At 47.2% G+C, this 19,818-nt stretch overlaps 1 protein-coding gene across 2 annotated transcripts in view; it reads right to left on the reverse strand.

Annotated features, from left to right (window-relative positions):
- The window catches only part of usp33 (ubiquitin specific peptidase 33), a 51,219-nt gene that overhangs the window by 25,770 nt on the left and 5,631 nt on the right, over positions 1 to 19,818 (reverse strand). For both annotated transcript variants that reach the window (XM_060929022.1, XM_060929030.1), the window contains exons 2-9: positions 9,412 to 9,506; positions 9,093 to 9,146; positions 8,839 to 8,901; positions 5,300 to 5,452; positions 5,063 to 5,168; positions 4,861 to 4,930; positions 2,588 to 2,701; positions 1,146 to 1,224 (exon numbers count right to left, since the gene is read on the reverse strand). In XM_060929022.1, coding sequence (XP_060785005.1) covers positions 1,146 to 1,224; positions 2,588 to 2,701; positions 4,861 to 4,930; positions 5,063 to 5,168; positions 5,300 to 5,452; positions 8,839 to 8,901; positions 9,093 to 9,146; positions 9,412 to 9,495 — 723 coding nt within the window. In that variant the 5' untranslated portion in view covers positions 9,496 to 9,506. The remainder of the gene's footprint in view (positions 1 to 1,145; positions 1,225 to 2,587; positions 2,702 to 4,860; positions 4,931 to 5,062; positions 5,169 to 5,299; positions 5,453 to 8,838; positions 8,902 to 9,092; positions 9,147 to 9,411; positions 9,507 to 19,818) is intronic.

Genomic DNA, 19,818 nt, shown 5'->3' on the forward strand with positions numbered 1-19,818 from the left:
TCACTTTCGACATTTGATATGTTGTCTATGTTCTATTGTGAATACAATATCAGTTTTTGAGATTTGTAAATTGCAGTCCATTTTTATTTACAATTTGTACTTTGTGCCAACTTTTTTGGAATCGGGGTTGTACTTCCAAAAGTCAAACTCTTTATGAAGTCTCAGTTGAGACCAAGAGTCTTCAATCTTGTCCACAAAAGGGCCGGTGTGGCTGCAGGCTTTCATTCCAAGCAAGCACATGTTTCCACTTGTTTAATCTGTTCATCTTGGGCTCAAATCAGCCTTCGATTTGACTGGAATGAAAGCCTGGAGCCACATCGGCCCTTTGCGGATAAAACCGAAGACCCCTGCCATAGACCATTGGTGAAACCAGTCTGAGACAAGTCAAGTTCAACATAAACAATGGTTCTTTGCCTGCACAGGAGTCAGCACAAGTCAACTAATTATATTCCTTCTCATGGCGCCAGAACTAACTTAGGAGTTCGCACCAATACTTACGCAAGTGCAACTTTTACCTTTGTTATTTGTAAAGAATTCCACAAACTACATTGAGTTTTCGTCCTGGACTATTTTGTGTCGCTTCATGACATGAGGTGGAAATTTCCAATGGGGGCGAATATTTATGCAAGGCACGGTATATCCAAAAAGTGTTCTGCCAACGCAGCAGTCCATAAAATCAGATTACTGCCACTGCAGCAGATGTACAGAACTACAATTTCATCCTAAACCACACTTGTAAATGTTCACGCTTTGAGAATAGCTCTTGCCCTCGAGCTAGTCTTTTTTTTTTTTTTTAAATAAACATGCAGGGAAGTGGACACTAAAAATTCTTGCTGTAGTGTGGTTTCAGAGACTGTAATGCTCAAAGTGAAATGGATAAAAAAAAAATGGAGCCCTTAGACGAAGCAGAATCAGTCTAGAAGCTTGTGACCAATCAGTGACGTTCATTACAGCAAGCTCCGCCCTAACACTTCCTGCTCGGCACGAAAACTAAGTATCAAGCTGGAACCAAAAAAATTCTCCAAGACCAAAAACGCCAAATTTGGACGGGTTTCTGAAAACGTTCGTGTTGTGGAAATGTGTCTTCTTTAAACCGTCACGCACACTCCAGGGACAGGAAGTCAGGTACGTGGTGAAGGACTCACCTGTTGGGAGTAGCCTCGAAACATTGGATTAACAGCTTTGATGCCCTGGAACAGGTTTGTTGGGACGACGTAGGAAGGCCTGCAAAGAAATGATTCACAGGATCTTTTACACAAACAAAACGCAGCAATCACGAAGATCTAACTCAAGAGCAACCGTTCGGTCACCATTTTGTCCTTTGCAGCGCTAAATCAGCTGTGCTGCAAATGAGGCTTGTCATGCACCATTGATTTCCACACACGTTATACCCTTTAGAATTTTCGATATTTCTGCATAAATGTGACAAAAACAATCAGATTTTCACACAAAGTCCTAAAAAGTAGGTGAAGAGAACCCAGTTACAGAAATGAGACAAAAATATTATAATTGGTCATTTATGCATGACCCACCTTCTCTTGAGATCCAGTTCATGGACAGATGTCCTGACATTTTCCTTTAGAATTCGCTGGCGTAATTCAGAATTCATTGTTCCATCAATGATGGCAAGCCGTCCTGGCCCAGATGCAGCAAAACAGGCCCAAACCATGATACTACCACCACCATGTTTCACAGATGGGATAAGGTTCTTATGCTGGAATGCAGTGTTTTCCTTTCTCCAAACATAACGCTTCTCATTTAAACCAAAAAGTTCTATTTTGGTCTCATCCGTCCACGAAACATTTTTCCAATAGCCTTCTGGCTTGTCCACGTGATCTTTAGCAAACTGCAGATGAACAGCAATGTTCTTTTTGGAGAGCGGTGGCTTCCTCCTTGCAACCCTGCCACGCACACCACTGTTGTTCAGTGTTCTCCTGATGGTGGACTCATGAACATTAACATTCGCCAATGTGAGAAAGGCCTTCAGTTGCTTAAAGTTACCCTGGGGTCCTTTGTGACCTCGCCGACTATTACACGCCTTGGTTGGTCGACCACTCCTGGGGAGGGGAACAATGGTCTTGATTTCCTCCATTTGCACACCATCTGTCTGACTGTGGATTGGTGGAGTCCAAACTCTTTAGAGATGGTTTTGTAACCTTTTCCAGCCTGATGAGCATCAACAACGCTTTTTCTGAGGTCCTCAGAAATCCCCTTTGTTCGTGCCATGATACACTTCCACAAACATGCGTTGTGAAGATCAGACTTTGATCGATCCCTGTTCTTTAAATAAAACCGGGTGCCCACTCACACCGGACTCTAATTTCACCTTCAAATTAACTGCTAATCCTAGAGGTTCGCATACTTTTGCCACTCACAGATATGTAATATCGGATCATTTTCCTCAATAAATAAATGACCAAGTATAATATTATTGTCTCATTTGTTTAACCGGGTTCTCTTTATCTACTTTTCGGACTTGTGTGAAAATCTGATGTTTTAGGTCCTATTTATACAGAAATATAGAAAATCCTAAAAGGGTTCACAAACTTTTAAGCACCGCTGTACTTATTTATATACATTTACCCACCTGTTTTTGTGCCACAGGTCTGTAATGAGCTTCTGGTAGCTTTTACACAGCGCCGGTTTCTTGTCTGTTCGGACCAGACCACCACAGTCGATGAAGAACTGAGTGAGCGGAGGACTGAAAACACAAGAAGGACAGACTGGTCAAATTGGGAAGCGATGCTATGTAAGACTAAAAACAACTATTTCCGAGACAACAAGCTGCTTTATAGCAAAAGATGAACTGAATAAAATCATAAAACACAGTCTCATTGAACATGTTTGTCTCATTAGCGCTACCAAAATCCAGCCCCGGAGCTACAGCCCTGATCCTGATGCCTCGAAGTACTAGTGCATCTCAAAAAATTAGAATATTGTGAAAAAGTTCAATATTTTCCATCAGTTATTTAAGAAAGTGAAAATGTTATATATTATAGACTCATTACACATAAACTAAAATGTTTCAAGCATTTTTCTATTTTAATTTTAATCAGTATGGTATACAGTACAAAAAAAAACCCCATCTCAAAATATTAGAATATTTCATTTCGAGTTTGAGTAAAACAGTATGAACACAGTGTATCTCTCGGTCTCGTTCAGTACACACAACCACAATCATGGGGAAGACTGCTGACTTGACTGTTGTCCAGAAGATGATCACTGATGCCCTCCACAAGGAGGGTAAGCCACAAAAGGTCATTGCTGAAAAGGTTGGCTGGAAAAGGTGCACAAGCAACAGGGATGGCCGCAGTCTTGAGAGGATTGTCAAGAAAAGTCGATTCAAGAACTTGGGAGAGCTTCACAAGGAGTGGACTGAGGCTGGTGCCAGTGTATCAAGACCCATCACGAACAGACATCTTCAAGAAAGGGGATACGACTTTCGCATTCCTAATATCAAGCTACTCCTGAGCCAGAGACAATGTCAGAAGTGTCTTATCTGGGCTAAGGAGAGAAAGAAATGGACTGTTGCTCAGTGGTCCAAAGTCCTCTTTTCAGATGAAAGTACATTTTGCATTTAATTTGGAAAATCACGGTTCTAGAGTCTGGAGGAAGAGTGGAGAGGCACAGAATCCAAGGTGTTTGAAGCCCAGTGTGAAGTTTCCACAGTCTGTGATGATTTGGGGTGCCATGTCATCTGCTGGTGTTGGTCTACTGTATTTAATCAAGTCCAAAGTCAACACGGCCATCTACCAGGAGATTTTAGAGCACTTCATGCTTCTATCTGCTGACGAGCTTTTTGGAGATGCTGATTTCCTTTTCCAGCAGGACTTAGCACCTACCCACAGTGCCAAAACTACTACCAAACGGTTTGCTGACCATGATATTACTGTGTTTGATTGGCCAGCCAACTTGCCTGACCTGAACCCCATAGAGAATCTATGGGGTATTGTCAAGAGGAAGATGAGAAACACCCGACCCAAAAATACAGATATGCTGAAGGCCACTATCAAAGCAACCTGGGCTTCAATAACACCTCAGCAGTGCCACAGACTGATCACCTCCATGCCACACCGCATTGATACAGTAATTCATGGTAAAGGAGCCCCAACCAAGTATTGAGTGTATAAATGAATATACTTTTCAGAAGTTGGACATTTCTGTACTGTAAATCCTTTTTTTGATTGATCTTAGGGAATATTCTAATAATTTAGAGACTGGATTTCTGATTTTCATGAGCTATAAGCCATAATCATCAAAATGAAAACAAAAAAGGCTTTAAATATTTCACTTTACATGTAATGAATATAGAATATATGAAAGTTTACCTTTTTGAATTAAATTATGAAAAAAAAAGGAACTTTTTCATGGTATTCTAATTTTTTGAGATGCACTGGTACATCCTGAGCAGTATGTCATTATTTATGGAATAAAACACTCCGTGTCATGCTGTTATAAATAATCAACAACACGGGTGGCGTGATGAAGCGGCGTTCGTCACCATCACCTTCAAATTGATGATTTTCCTCCAACGTCACATCCTGAAGCTATATCTGCTTACACAAGAGCAACGTTGACCATTTTATTACGATGTCGTAACTTTTATCCGCTTATAGTTACATGAAACGAGTTCCTTCACCATCCCTCTTTATTCCTGTTTTGACATTAAGACCAAAACGGCACTTTTCATATTTTATTTATGAATTTCCACATAAATTTGGACCGGGGGGGAGGGGGGATCTGAACCGATTAGGGCCGTAACAGAGCACGTTGGTTATTTTTACAGCTCACAGTGAGAGAAGAGTGAAAATAAAAATAATAATAATAATAAATCCATTGTGGCGATACTGTAATTCTCACCAGTTGGACAGCGCCTGCAGTGCTGCATTCATGTAGCAGGTGTTGCCGATGTTCTTCAGGCCGGTCAGACCTGCAGGAGAGCAGCGTGACTGTTAATCAGGTTTAAAGCGTGCCAAAAGGAACGCATCATGAACACTGGAGGAAAAAAAAAAAAAAAAAAAAAGCAGCACCAATCGGGTTTGAGAATTCATTTCCGACGTACCTCGAGTCCTCAGCTCGTCTTCCTCTTCAGTCTCCACGTCCAGATCCTCGGGTACTCCGGCCGACGGCCCTCTCAGAGCGGTGGGGCTGCTCGCGACTCCGGGATCCTGATCACACAGGGTGACATCCAGTTAATCCCCTCAGGACTCGAAGAGCTGGTTTCGCACACACTCAACCTGATCAATTAATGCGTCGTGTTCACCAGACTGACAGACAGGTGAGTGGAGGTGGAGGTTACCTGGCCAGGCAGCAGGACAGGCGAGATGGGTTTGGCAGTGCCAGGGGGTGGGGTTACAGGGCCCAGCTTCCTGTCCAGGAAGACTTCTTTGGAACAGGCGTAACACCAAACCCTCAGCGTGGTCAGATTCACGGTCAGGTTGTGCTGCGTCTCCTGGATAAGCCGGAGGGATTTAGACGGACATGGATATTGAGGCAGGTCGTGAAAATAAAAAATAAAAAACGCTATTTTTGGTCCTTGGTTGAGGTAGATAAGCAGACAGCTCAGCATGGTGATCAAGTCTGAACAGAGCCACGCATTCCCAAAGTGCCACACGCTTGAAAAATAAATAAATAAATAAATAAATAAATAAAAATAAAATTCCCAAACCACATTTCTCAGAGGGCTCATGTGTTGCCTTTAATACGGAAATACCACAGTGCATGGTGGTATTTTATAACACCAGTACACACAGTCTCGAAATCAAATTCCTAAATCAGCGAAATATCCCACCTTCTCCAGGAAAAGGGAGCAGATGGTGTGTGTGTGTGTGTGTGTGTGTGTGTGTGTGTGTGTGTGTGTGTGTGTGTGTTAGTAGTGGGCAGTGGCAAGGTGAGGACTGGTCTCCAGCAATGCAGAGAGACACACACTGCATTGCAGAAGCCACTACATTATTCATGGCAGTGGATTAGCTTTTCCCTGCTCCTTCCATTTGTGGGCAGAAAAATAAAATCTGACCCGCTGTTTCGGAAGGGCATGAAATATTCAGAGGCTAAAGGCTTGAGCAAAGTGCTGTAGCTTTAGAGTGCCAGCTGTAAAAAGACTGAGAGCCTCACGATTCTGCACACAGCAGGACCAAAGTGGGCTTTTCGAACAAAGACTGCTACGGTGTTTTATTTCATTATCTGCTGTGCCAAAATAAAGGCAGCGTCTGGCGTAACTCATCCCAGACAGTTAGCCTAGCAATCGTATTCTGATTATTCCTTAAATCACCAGACGTCTGTGAATTTCACAATCGGCATCTTTTCCAAGCGTAGCCATCGGTGAATGCTCTGACTTAGCCCTGTCCACCAGCAACGGTCCAACGCATCCCAAAAACAGCAGCAAACGTTCTGACTAATCCTCGTTAATCTGCGGTTGTGACTCATCCCGAATGCACGACTATTCTGTTCCACTTCTTTCCGAACAAACAGCAGACGCTCGGGTTCATCCCGATGATAATCCAATGTTCTGACTCATCCCTGTCCATCAGTGATGTTCTGACTCATCACGAGCAAGCTACATATATTCTGGCTTATTCATATTAACCAGCTAAGTTCTGACTCCTCCCTAATGATCAATCAGCATTCTGGCCTGTCCATGCTGATCAGCAATGTTCTGATTCATCCACAACAATCAACATTCTTGCTTCCCCCCTGTTCTATAACGCGTCCTTGTGTTTGTGAAAGGCGTGATAGGAATTAAACTGCATTAAACATTCTGGCTTATCCATATTGATCCACAATGTTCTGACTCATCCCAAATGAGTCAACATTCTGACTCACCCCTAAAACCAGTCAATATTCTGACTCATCCCAAGTAGTCAATCAACCTTCTCATCTCATCTCATTATCTGTAGCCGCTTTATCCTGTTCTACAGGGTCGCAGGCAAGCTGGAGCCTATCCCAGCTGACTACGGGCGAAAGGCGGGGTACACCCTGGACAAGTCGCCAGGTCATCACAGGGCTGACACATAGACACAGACAACCATTCACACTCACATTCACACCTACGCTCAATTTAGAGTCACCAGTTAACCTAACCTGCATGTCTTTGGACTGTGGGGGAAACCGGAGCACCCGGAGGAAACCCACGCGGACACGGGGAGAACATGCAAACTCTGCACAGAAAGGCCCTCGCCGGCCACGGGGCTCGAACCCGGACCTTCTTGCTGTGAGGCGACAGCGCTAACCACTACACCACCGTGCCGCCCAATCAACCTTCTGACTTGTCGAATTGATTTGCGATATTTTGACTCATCCACAAGAACAAGTCAACAGCATGACTCATCCCCAACAAGTCAACAATCTGACTCATCCACACTGTGCCACAATGCTCTGACTCACCCCAAACACTCAGTCAACATTCTGACTCACCCCGAACAATAAGTCAACATTCTGACTTGTCATATTCTCATTCTCATCTCATTATCTCTAGCCGCTTTATCCTTCTACAGGGTCGCAGGCAAGCTGGAGCCTATCCCAGCTGACTATGGGCGAGAGGCGGGGTACACCCTGGACAAGTCACCAGGTCATCACAGGGCTGACACATAGACACAGACAACCATTCACACTCACATTCACACCTACGGTCAATTTAGAGTCACCAGTTAACCTAACCTGCATGTCTTTGGACTGTAGGGGAAACCGGAGCACCCGGAGGAAACCCACGCGGACACGGGGAGAACATGCAAACTCCGCACAGAAAGGCCCTCGCCGGCCACGGGGCTCGAACCCGGACCTTCTTGCTGTGAGGCGACAGCGCTAACCACTACACCACCGTGCCGCCCGACTTGTCATATTGATTTGCATTATTCTAACTCGCCCCCAAGAACCAGTCACCAACATGACTCATCCCGACAACAATTCAGCAACATGACTCATCCCCAAGAACCAGTCAACACTCGGACTCATCCACACCGGGACACGGTGAGCGGACTCACCCCGGGGCAGTCGGTCAGTCAATGTTCGGACTCACCCCGGGCAGTCGGTCAGTCAATGTTCGGACTCACCCCGGGCAGTCGGTCAGTCAACGTTCGGACTCACCTCGGGCAGTCGGTCAGTCAACGTTTGGACTCACCCCGACCAATCAGTCAAAGTTATGACTCATCCCTGATGATCAGCTGTCGTTCTGACTCATCCCAAACAGTCAGTCAGCATTCTGGCTTATACACACTGAGACACAATGTTCTGACTCATCCCAAACAACCAGTCAACATTCTGACTGATCATACTGATTAAGAATTATGAGATTCATCCCTAACAACCAGCAAATGTTCCAACTCATCACCAGTAGTCATCTAACATTCTGCCTTATCCATATTGATCAGCAATGTTCTGACTCATCCCCAACAACCAGCAGATGTTCCTACTCAGATCTAGCAATCAAAAGATGCTTTAACTTTTCCTGAGTGATCGGTCGATATTCCCACTCATCCCTAACAATCACACAATGTTCTGACTCATCCCTAACAGTCAATGTTCAGACTCATCGCTAATAATCAGAAAATCTTCAGACTCCACTGACTCGTATTATTATGAGTGTAGTTTTTCTTTGAGGAGTCTGACTCAGTGATTAGTGTTTGCAGCTCCTGAGCTCAGTGCGAGTGTGTTGGTGGAGGAGGCGTACGTGTTTGGCAGCATGTCCGAGTCGAATCCCCTCGTGCTCTCGCCCACACACACTCTGCAGGTCTCTCTGTGCCAGAGTGTGTGTGAAGACTTTAAATCTGTCAGCGAGTTTGCTCAATATGCGCAACGACTTAACAATGGACTTTAAAACATGAAGCTCGAAGGATCACACACCTGAGAGTGGACTGTACTGTGGTCAGCGTGAGACTCTCCGCATCCAACGTAAGCACAGCCATTCTGGAGAAGAAACAAACATGCACGAGCACACACACACACACACACACACACTTGGTATTTAGCAGAAGTAATTCACAAATAAATTTGTATAAACACATGCCACACCATTTCCAGCAAACCTTTTAAAAGGCGCCAATATTTCTAACATCTACCGTATAATCCTGTTTGTTTTTTTTTCACATTTCACTTACTTCTAGACAGGCCCAGAGGTTCGGCCCACCGACTCTGCAGTCCTGGCACTGGCCCTGAAATCACACCGTGCCGGGACCAATAATACAGCATGAATACAAATAAAAAGCTCCGTCGAACATTCACTTTCAAAGATTTTATTATAAAATGATACTTATAGCTCAATTACAAAAACATTCATAGATAGATAAACAGTGATAGAGAGCCAGATAAAAAAAATGTAAATAAATAAAAGCAAGTCACATTGTTAACGGAGTTGATTTAAAATCATAAATTATGGTGGACGTGAAACAGAAACAGTATCAGGCTGCGTCTTCTCACATGAGACTTGTGGATAAGCTCCTCTTTAGTGATCTCTCCAACGCACTCCAGGTGCGGGCAGTCACAGCTCGAGGCAGCCGGCATCACTATCACAGCTGAGAGAGAGAGAGAGAGAGACACACAGAGTCAGAGTCAGTGAGTCATACACAGTCAAAGAAAGAGATACACAGTCAGACAGATTGAAAGATTCAGAGACAGCCAGAAAGAGATAGAGAAAAAGTGTCAGAGAGAAAGAAAAAAAAAAGTCAGAAAGAAAAGAGTCAGAGATAAAGAAAAAAGTCAGAGAGAGAAAGAAAACAGCCAAGAAAGAATGTCAGGGAGAGAGAGAGAGAAAAAGAGTCAGAGAAAAAGAGAAAGCAGCCAAGACAGAACATTGGGGCCGGGGAGAGAGAGAAAGCATCCAAGAAAGAACGAGAGTCAGAAATTTGGAGAGAAAGAGAGCATCAGAGAAAATGAAAGAGAATTAGAGAGAGATAGAGAGAAAGAGAGAGAGAGAGAGAGAGAGAGAGAGAGAGAGAGAGAGAGGTCAGAAAGTCAGCAAGTTTGACAGAAACAGAACTGAACGGTCAATCCCAGTCCCTCCCCAAAACTCAAAATAAAACTCATTCCCTAAAGCCTCCACGCAGGAGGAAACGCGTTGGATTAAAACTGACGCATCGTGGGATATTTTCTGCAGCGTCGCTCCTCCAGCAGAGACTGAAAGCAGCCTCCAACCCGCTCCTCATCCGGCCCGACAGCGTGGAGTCTGAAAGCAGCCTCCAACCCGCTCCTCATCCGGCCCGACAGCGTGGAGTCTGAAAGCGGCCTCCAACCCGCTCCTCATCCAGCCTCCAACCCGCTCCTCATCCAGCCCGACAGCGTGGAGACTGAAAGCGGCCTCCAACCCGCTCCTCATCCGGCCCGACAGCGTGGAGTCTGAAAGCGGCCTCCAACCCGCTCCTCATCCGGCCCGACAGCGTGGAGACTGAAAGCGGCCTCCAACCCGCTCCTCATCCGGCCCGACAGCGTGGAGTCTGAAAGCGGCCTCCAACCCGCTCCTCATCCGGCCCGACAGCGTGGAGTCTGAAAGCGGCCTCCAACCCGCTCCTCATCCGGCCCGACAGCGTGGAGTCTGAAAGCGGCCTCCAACCCGCTCCTCATCCGGCCCGACAGCGTGGAGTCTGAAAGCGGCCTCCAACCCGCTCCTCATCCGGCCCGACAGCGTGGAGTCTGAAAGCGGCCTCCAACCCGCTCCTCATCCGGCCCGACAGCGTGGAGTCTGAAAGCGGCCTCCAACCCGCTCCTCATCCGGCCCGACAGCGTGGAGTCTGAAAGCGGCCTCCAACCCGCTCCTCATCCGGCCCGACAGCGTGGAGTCTGAAAGCGGCCTCCAACCCGCTCCTCATCCGGCCCGACAGCGTGGAGTCTGAAAGCGGCCTCCAACCCGCTCCTCATCCGGCCCGACAGCGTGGAGTCTGAAAGCGGCCTCCAACCCGCTCCTCATCCGGCCCGACAGCGTGGAGTCTGAAAGCGGCCTCCAACCCGCTCCTCATCCGGCCCGACAGCGTGGAGTCTGAAAGCGGCCTCCAACCCGCTCCTCATCCGGCCCGACAGCGTGGAGTCTGAAAGCGGCCTCCAACCCGCTCCTCATCCGGCCCGACAGCGTGGAGTCTGAAAGCGGCCTCCAACCCGCTCCTCATCCGGCCCGACAGCGTGGAGTCTGAAAGCGGCCTCCAACCCGCTCCTCATCCGGCCCGACAGCGTGGAGTCTGAAAGCGGCCTCCAACCCGCTCCTCATCCGGCCCGACAGCGTGGAGTCTGAAAGCGGCCTCCAACCCGCTCCTCATCCGGCCCGACAGCGTGGAGTCTGAAAGCGGCCTCCAACCCGCTCCTCATCCAGCCTCCAACCCGCTCCTCATCCAGCCTGACAGCGTGGAGACTGAAAGCGGCCTCCAACCCGCTCCTCATCGAGCCTGACAGCGTGGAGTCTGAAAGCGGCCTCCAACCCGCTCCTCATCCGGCCCGACAGCGTGGAGTCTGAAAGCGGCCTCCAACCCGCTCCTCATCCGGCCCGACAGCGTGGAGTCTGAAAGCGGCCTCCAACCCGCTCCTCATCCGGCCCGACAGCGTGGAGTCTGAAAGCGGCCTCCAACCCGCTCCTCATCCGGCCCGACAGCGTGGAGTCTGAAAGCGGCCTCCAACCCGCTCCTCATCCGGCCCGACAGCGTGGAGTCTGAAAGCGGCCTCCAACCCGCTCCTCATCCGGCCCGACAGCGTGGAGTCTGAAAGCGGCCTCCAACCCGCTCCTCATCCGGCCCGACAGCGTGGAGTCTGAAAGCGGCCTCCAACCCGCTCCTCATCCGGCCCGACAGCGTGGAGTCTGAAAGCGGCCTCCAACCCGCTCCTCATCCAGCCTCCAACCCGCTCCTCATCCAGCCTGACAGCGTGGAGACTGAAAGCGGTCTCCAACCCGCTCCTCATCGAGCCTGACAGCGTGGAGTCTGAAAGCAGCCTCCAACCCGCTCCTCATCCAGCCTGACAGCGTGGAGACTGAAAGCGGCCTCCAACCCGCTCCTCATCCAGCCTGACAGCGTGGAGTCTGAAAGCGGCCTCCAACCCGCTCCTCATCCAGCCTCCAACCCGCTCCTCATCCAGCCTGACAGCGTGGAGACTGAAAGCGGCCTCCAACCCGCTCCTCATCCAGCCTGACAGCGTGGAGACTGAAAGCGGCCTCCAACCCGCTCCTCATCCAGCCTGACAGCGTGGAGTCTGAAAGCAGCCTCCAACCCGCTCCTCATCCAGCCTGACAGCGTGGAGACTGAAAGCGGCCTCCAACCCGCTCCTCATCCAGCCCGACAGCGTGGAGACTGAAAGCGGCCTCCAACCCGCTCCTCATCCAGCCCGACAGCGTGGAGACTGAAAGCGGCCTCCAACCCGCTCCTCATCCAGCCTGACAGCGTGGAGTCTGAAAGCGGCCTCTAACCCGCTCCTCATCCAGCCTCCAACCCGCTCCTCATCCAGCCTGACAGTGTGGAGTCTGAAAGCAGCCTCCAACCCGCTCCTCATCCAGCCTGACAGCGTGGAGTCTGAAAGCGGCCTCTAACCTGCTCCTCATCCAGCCTCCAACCCGCTCCTCATCCAGCCTGACAGTATGCAGTCTGAAAGCAGCCTCCAACCCACTCCTCATCCAGCCTGACAGCGTGGAGTCTGAAAGCAGCCTCCAACCCGCTCCTCATCCAGCCTGACAGCGTGGAGTCTGAAAGCAGCCTCCAACCCGCTCCTCATCCAGCCTGACAGCGTGGAGTCTGAAAGCAGCCTCCAACCGGCTCCTCATCCAGCCTGACAGCGTGGAGACTGAAAGCGGCCTCCAACCCGCTCCTCATCCAGCCTGACAGCGTGGAGTCTGAAAGCAGCCTCCAACCCACTCGTCATCCAGCCTGACAGCATGGAGTCTGAAAGCGGCCTCTAACCCGCTCCTCATCCAGCCTCCAACCCGCTCCTCATCCAGCCTCCAACCCGCTCCTCATCCAGCCTGACAGTATGGAGTCTGAAAGCAGCCTCCAACCCGCTCCTCATCCAGCCTGACAGCGTGGAGTCTGAAAGCAGCCTCCAACCCGCTCCTCATCCAGCCCGACAGCGTGGAGTCTGAAAGCGGCCTCCAACCCGCTCCTCATCCAGCCCGACAGCGTGGAGTCTGAAAGCGGCCTCCAACCCGCTCCTCATCCAGCCCGACAGCGTGGAGTCTGAAAGCGGCCTCCAACCCGCTCCTCATCCAGCCCGACAGCGTGGAGTCTGAAAGCGGCCTCCAACCCGCTCCTCATCCAGCCCGACAGCGTGGAGTCTGAAAGCGGCCTCCAACCCGCTCCTCATCCAGCCCGACAGCGTGGAGTCTGAAAGCGGCCTCCAACCCGCTCCTCATCCAGCCTGACAGCATGGAGTCTGAAAGCAGCCTCCAACCCGCTCCTCATCCAGCCTGACAGCGTGGAGTCTGAAAGCAGCCTCCAACCCGCTCCTCATCCAGCCCGACAGCGTGGAGTCTGAAAGCAGCCTCCAACCCGCTCCTCATCCAGCCTGACAGCGTGGAGTCTGAAAGCAGCCTCCAACCCGCTCCTCATCCAGCCTGACAGCGTGGAGTCTGAAAGCAGCCTCCAACCCGCTCCTCATCCAGCCTGACAGCGTGGAGTCTGAAAGCGGCCTCTAACCCGCTCCTCATCCAGCCTGACAGCATGGAGTCTGAAAGCAGCCTCCAACCCGCTCCTCATCCAGCCTGACAGCGTGGAGTCTGAAAGCAGCCTCCAACCCGCTCCTCATCCAGCCCGACAGCGTGGAGTCTGAAAGCGGCCTCCAACCCGCTCCTCATCCAGCCCGACAGCGTGGAGTCTGAAAGCGGCCTCCAACCCGCTCCTCATCCAGCCTGACAGTGTGGAGTCTGAAAGCAGCCTCCAACCCGCTCCTCATCCAGCCTCCAACCCGCTCCTCATCCAGCCCGACAGCGTGGAGCCTGAAATGGGCGTAAAGGCCACAGCAGAAAGGAGACACACACACAGCTCCATCAGGAAGATCTCGGAAAACGGATCCAATCACAGCAGCACTCGGAGATCACATCCCAGCGCTGAGAGCTCTCGGGTGAACTCTGATCAGAGGGGAGTCTGTTTCAGAAAGAACGACTGCGGAGGTGATTTTAAATCATGTTTACTCACATCAATCAGGAACAGTGTTGGGAGTAACGTGCTACAAAAGTAACGTGGTAATGTAAGGCATTACAGAAAAAAAATTGGTAATATTTTACTCGGTACAAATGTCAGTAACGCGCATTACAATGCATTTTTAACCTGGAATGAAGTGGTGGGATTTTTTTTCCTTGATACAAATTCGCGCCAGATCAGCGTGGTGAAACGTCCGCGCAAAATGTTTCACTTCCTTTTCCTTTAGGCTCGTCAGACAGGAGAGAGAGATGAGTGAACCTGCAGCTGATCTAACGTCAGATAACACGTTCTCCAGATGGGCACACGCCCAGTACTTTAAGTTTGTGAAAAATAAGGGTGTGAAGAACATCGTAGTCAAATGCACTAAACCTAAAGAACTGCCCACTTCCCGAAATAGCACCAGTAATTTAACTGAGCATTTACAGAGGTGCCACAGTAACATGAAGTTAGCAAGGAAGCAAGCGGAGAATGAGAGTGGCGATAAAATCACAAAGCAGCCAAAATTAACGTTCTCCCGCTCTCCTTCAGCCTCAAGAGGTTGTGGCGGAGTACGGTATGTTGTTGAAGATATGCTGACAGTTGGTTTACATTTCTGTCCCGTATAACTGAGTTTTTTTTCTGGTCGGAAGTCAGACTAAAGTGATTGAGCTGCCTTTCCTTCGAGGCCTCAGCACTTCGATATCATTAAAAGCACTTTGAGGTTGTTATTTCTAATTCCGTTTTTCGAAACGTGACTGGGTAGCCTCATATAGCTAATAGTCATTGTCTGGCTGTAATTTAAAAGGCTTGTGGGGGTTTTTCCGGCCAGTTTTATTGTAGGCTACGATTTGCCATAATATGTTCATTTTTGTTAAATTTCTGAAATGGAGTCATATCCCTTAGGGCTAATCTTTTTTTTTTTTTTTTATGAAGCATAAACTATGCTTAATCAGGGTTTCTGCAGGCTTGAACAAGTTCAATTTAAGACCTTTTTAAGACCATAACAGGTTAAATTTAAGACTTAAGAAAATTGGGAGAGCCTGAATTACTTTCGAAATGACAAAATTTATCATCATTCACTAGCGTTGCAAAGGGGTGGAAAGTTTCTGGGAATTTTGGAAACTTTCCCGGAAAGTTTCCGGGAATTTTGAAGGGCCTGGGAATATTGGGAATTTTCGGGAATTTTCAATTTTGGCATTTATCAAGTTTTCAACATTTTACAGGGTTTTTTCTAGAAAAATTTAGTATGAGGGCGCTCACCATGGCGAGGGAGCGAAGCGGGGGGGGGGGGGGGGGATGGTGCCGGTTATCCCCCCTCTCCGCCGTGCAAAGCCTTTGAAAAATTGAGGCTACAATGGGACATTCTGAGACTATCTGAGAGGGAAATTGGAACAAATTGTCTGTCAACATTGAAAAAGAAAGAAGTAATCTTCTGCCCCGGACAGTCTTTGGCTTTCTTCCGTTTCGTGCCGCGGGATGACATCTTTAAATGCCCAAGTGTCAACAAAAACAACTCGCGAACTACTTCTGTCAAAAGCTCCCGCGCCGGTGGGTGAAAGGTCATTCAGTCTCGAGAAATCTCGCTCTACAAGTCAGCTGACCTTGTATGTAACCCATGTCAAATCTCGCGAGAGCAGCTGCGACAAGTAAACAAACATGGCGCCTCAGTCTGGAAAACGCCAATTCGGATTGTTTTTGCACCGTCTGGCGGTGTATCTACTATGATTGGAATATTTTTGGAGTAATTATAACGGATTTGATGATCAGACACATTGTCACGTGGTGTTGCTGGGATGTTTTCACGGAGAAAAGATCGTTTTGAGAAAGACTGCATGTTGTGCAGTAGCATATAAGTGCATGGTCTAAGTGTGACTTGGGGTTCAATCGGCATTTCGGTAAGGGGGCGCACGCCGAGAGTAAGAGGCCGCAGCGCCCCTGTTCCCCGGTTTAGACGAAAGCCTGTTTTAAAACATTTCATCACCCAGAAAAACAAATTAAAACCCATGTTAAGCCTTTCTTTCAATTATGTACTGTTTTGTGCTAATTAAGAATAGGACGTATTGCTAAAGGCCAGTTAATAAAAGGCTTTTAGTTTTTCAATATTAGTATTATATTCAGATTTTTCAGTGAAAAATTATTATTCTCAATCTTAATTATCTAGTCCAAGGAACACTTAATAGAAATCCAGTCAAAATTGTAATGCGCATTCCCAAGTTCCCTACCACAAAAGTGTAGAAGGTCTTGTATCCCTTGGTCTACTACACATATTTTGAATACATTTTTTTTTGTGTGTGTTGGGGACCTCTCGACTCTGCATTTGAATAGATTTCTATTAAGTGTCTCTCGGACAAGATATCTAGTCATTTTGAATTGAATAGATTATTTTTCTAGCGTGTACCCTTTGATAAGAATGAACTGGAAATCTAACTCATTGCATAACAAGTAGTGATTTCTAAAAATCTCGCAAAAACTCAATTTTGACCATTTTTATTACAAAATTTTACAAAACTTGAAGACTTGTCTGCAGATTTAATCACAAAGGTATCACATCATAAAATAACAAGGAATATTTTAAAAAGGTAAAATTTCTAATAACTAACTAACAGTCTTGAAATAAGTTTTGCTGCTTGTAAAATATATTAGTGCAACTTTTTCCTTTGAATCTGGAGCAAGGCTGTTTAATGTCATTGTTTTAAAGTGCTGATGACACGTTTTTGACATCTTTGGCGATGTTTTATAACATAAAAAGTAATTCCCGATGATCTATATATTAATTCACGAAGGCGCCTATTTTACAAGTTATGATAAAAAACGCGGCTATTTGGGCAAATTTGACGGGGCTGCAGCACCCAGGAGACGAAAGAGGAGGAGGAGCTATATGACGTCAGCGAAAGAACCTTCCTCCTAACTTACCAGTTTATTGTTGATGCGACAGGTGTTCAGTTTATCATTATTAGTATTATTATTATACATTATAGTTATTATGCCTTCGCGTTGTGTTGCTGGCTTTTGCTCCAAAACCTACAAGGATGGGGTAAGTTTATTCAAGTTTCCCAGAGATCCCGAGCTGCATGCGAAGTGGGTGAAGCAAGTCAGGCGCACTCGTGACAAGTGGGAGCCCTCACCAACATCCGTCCTGTGCTCTGAACACTTCGATTTGGATGGTTTTGACACCCTTCCCAGCTTAAAAGAATCTCTTGGGTGTGCAGTTCAGCACAAACGTGTGTTACTACCATCAGCAGTGCCTACAGTGTTGCCAGATTGGGAGGTTTCCCGCCCAGTTGGACGGTTTCAAGTGCATTTTGGTGGGTTTTGAACATATTTTAGGCTGGAAAACGTCAGCAGTATCTGTTGCCAGTATCTGCTAAAATATGTTCAAAACCCACCAAAATGCACTTGAAACCGCCCAACTGGGTGGGATTCCTCCCAATCTGGCAACACTGCCAGTATTCCGGAGAGGGTCTACTAGTAGCTATGCCGGATCCAAAGACAGTCCTCCTGTCAGAACATGTGTTGTGAAACGACATAAGATAAAGGTACGTAGAGCTATAGATTCTACATGATAATCATAAATGTAATCATAAAGTCGGCGTGATATCAGTCATGTATTTGCTTGTGAAAGCTTGCGGCTTTCATGTAACTAACGCCTAGCAACGAGAGGCAAAGGGTAAAGAGGGTAGGCTATCATAGATTCTATTCGGAAGAGATCAACACAATTCTAGACTCCCAGAAGAGGAAGAGCTAGCACTAGAGAGTTCACCGGCGTTTTCATGCGCCATTTCCATTGAGTAGAACCAGAGTAGAACAGCCAGTGAACCGCAGCGTGTTCTCCCGCTGATGTCACAACATGGCCGCGAGCCACCGACCCAGTTTTCTTGCGCTGTGCAATTAAAAGTTGGATATTCGCGTAACAGCTTCTTTTCACGTAATTATAACAGAAATCTAACCTGTTTGCCGTGTTGTATAGTTTATTTAAGAAATTGCATAGAGTCATGTTCGTGTCATCAGCACTTTAATAGCATTGTATACGCTAATCATTACTTCTAATCCGATAATTTGCAAGCAAATTACTTGACAGGATATGGTTTACAAACCAGTTGTAAAAGGAAAAAGGAATTCAAGTTGTTGAAGTAGAATTAGTAAACAAAAAAGTTCCAGGAAGCAGTCTTCAAAATCATAAGTAGAGTTAAAGTTGCTTTTGAAGAGAAGTTCTCACAAAGTCTAAGGTTATTGTTTAATTCATTATACATGTACCAGGGAAAATCCGTATTGTTTTTATAAAACATTTGGTGGTTATTAATTTCTCAGTTGTTTAATTAGTTACATGCTTGTTTTTGCTTGGATGTTCTTCTGAACGGAACAGAGACACAGAGAAATATCCTAATCTGAATAAAAGGACCTTGTTTTTTGTATCAATTTTTAAGTAAAGTTGGTTTTGAAAATTCCCGAAAGTTTTCCAAAATTCCCATAAATTCCTGTTAATTCCCAAAATTTCCATGGAAATTTTCCACTCTGAAAATTCCTGGGAATTTTGCAACCCTATCATTCACCAATGAACTCATTTCATCCCCAGGGTGCGCTCTTGCATTAATGAGGAACTAAGGCTACGTTCACACTGCAGGCTGAAGTGACTCAAATCCGATCTTTTCGCCCATATGTGACCTGTATCCGATCTTTTATTGACAATATGAACGACACAGATCCGATTTTTTCAAATCCGACCCAGGCCGTTTGGATATGTGGTGCTAATTCCGATCCCTATCCGCTCTTTTCATATGCGACTTCAGTCTGAACCGCCAGGTCGCATTCATCCGACTTACACGTCATCAACAAGCCACAAACGTCACTATTCTGCGCTGAAGTAGGCGGCGGGTCTCTCAAAAAAAGTTACAACAACATGGCGCATAATCACGGGCGCAGATAGAGGGTGGGACGAGTCATATTTAAATACACCTCGTTCGGTCCCCCCCACTTATAGGGAGGAAAAAACGTCTATGCTGTCTTTCTTTGCATAAGGCAAACCTCACGGAAAAATCAAAAGACTAATTACCATTCGGTTTATTGAGGTGCACGGCAGTGTATACATAGTTGCAACAACTCACATAAAACAAAACAAAAAGACTGATATTCGGTTGGTTGAGCTGCGCAGACTGCACAGGTTGCGAGCTCGAGCTTGGTTGCTATGGTTACTAACAACAAGTTTGACAGGCATATCGGGGTTGGGGTTGGTTTGCTGGCAGCTTTGTCCCCCCCCAGTTTTTTATCCCCCCCAGTTCAAAAAACGTATCTGCGCCCCTGCGCATGACATCAATGCGAGGGACGCTTCGGGCTGTGAAGGTTCTGAATCTTCTCAATGGAAGGACGCAGAGGTTAGGGAGCTGATTTCCATTTGGGGGGATGCAGCTATTCAAGCTAGATTGGATGGGTCATACCGCAACCGGGCGGTTTTACTTCCGTAAACACTGGCCATGCTCACTGCGTGTGACGTCGTCGTATCCTGCAGTGCGCATGCGCAACACTTTTAGGTCGCGTTTCGTTCATACTGAGGATCACATACAAGTCGCATATATTTGTTAATGTGAACGACCTCACAAAAAAATCGGATTTCACAAAAAAATCGGAATTGAGCATTAAGCCTTGCAGTGTGAACGTAGCGTAAGTTGCAGTGGAGCCAAAGACATCCCGCAAATCACTTGAGGATGAGGCATTCGATTCCGGACGGTTTGCGTGTTGTAGCATTACA

Source organism: Neoarius graeffei, chromosome 1 (genome assembly GCF_027579695.1).
Source record: "Neoarius graeffei isolate fNeoGra1 chromosome 1, fNeoGra1.pri, whole genome shotgun sequence".
In the NCBI taxonomy this organism is placed as follows: Eukaryota; Metazoa; Chordata; class Actinopteri; order Siluriformes; family Ariidae; genus Neoarius; species Neoarius graeffei.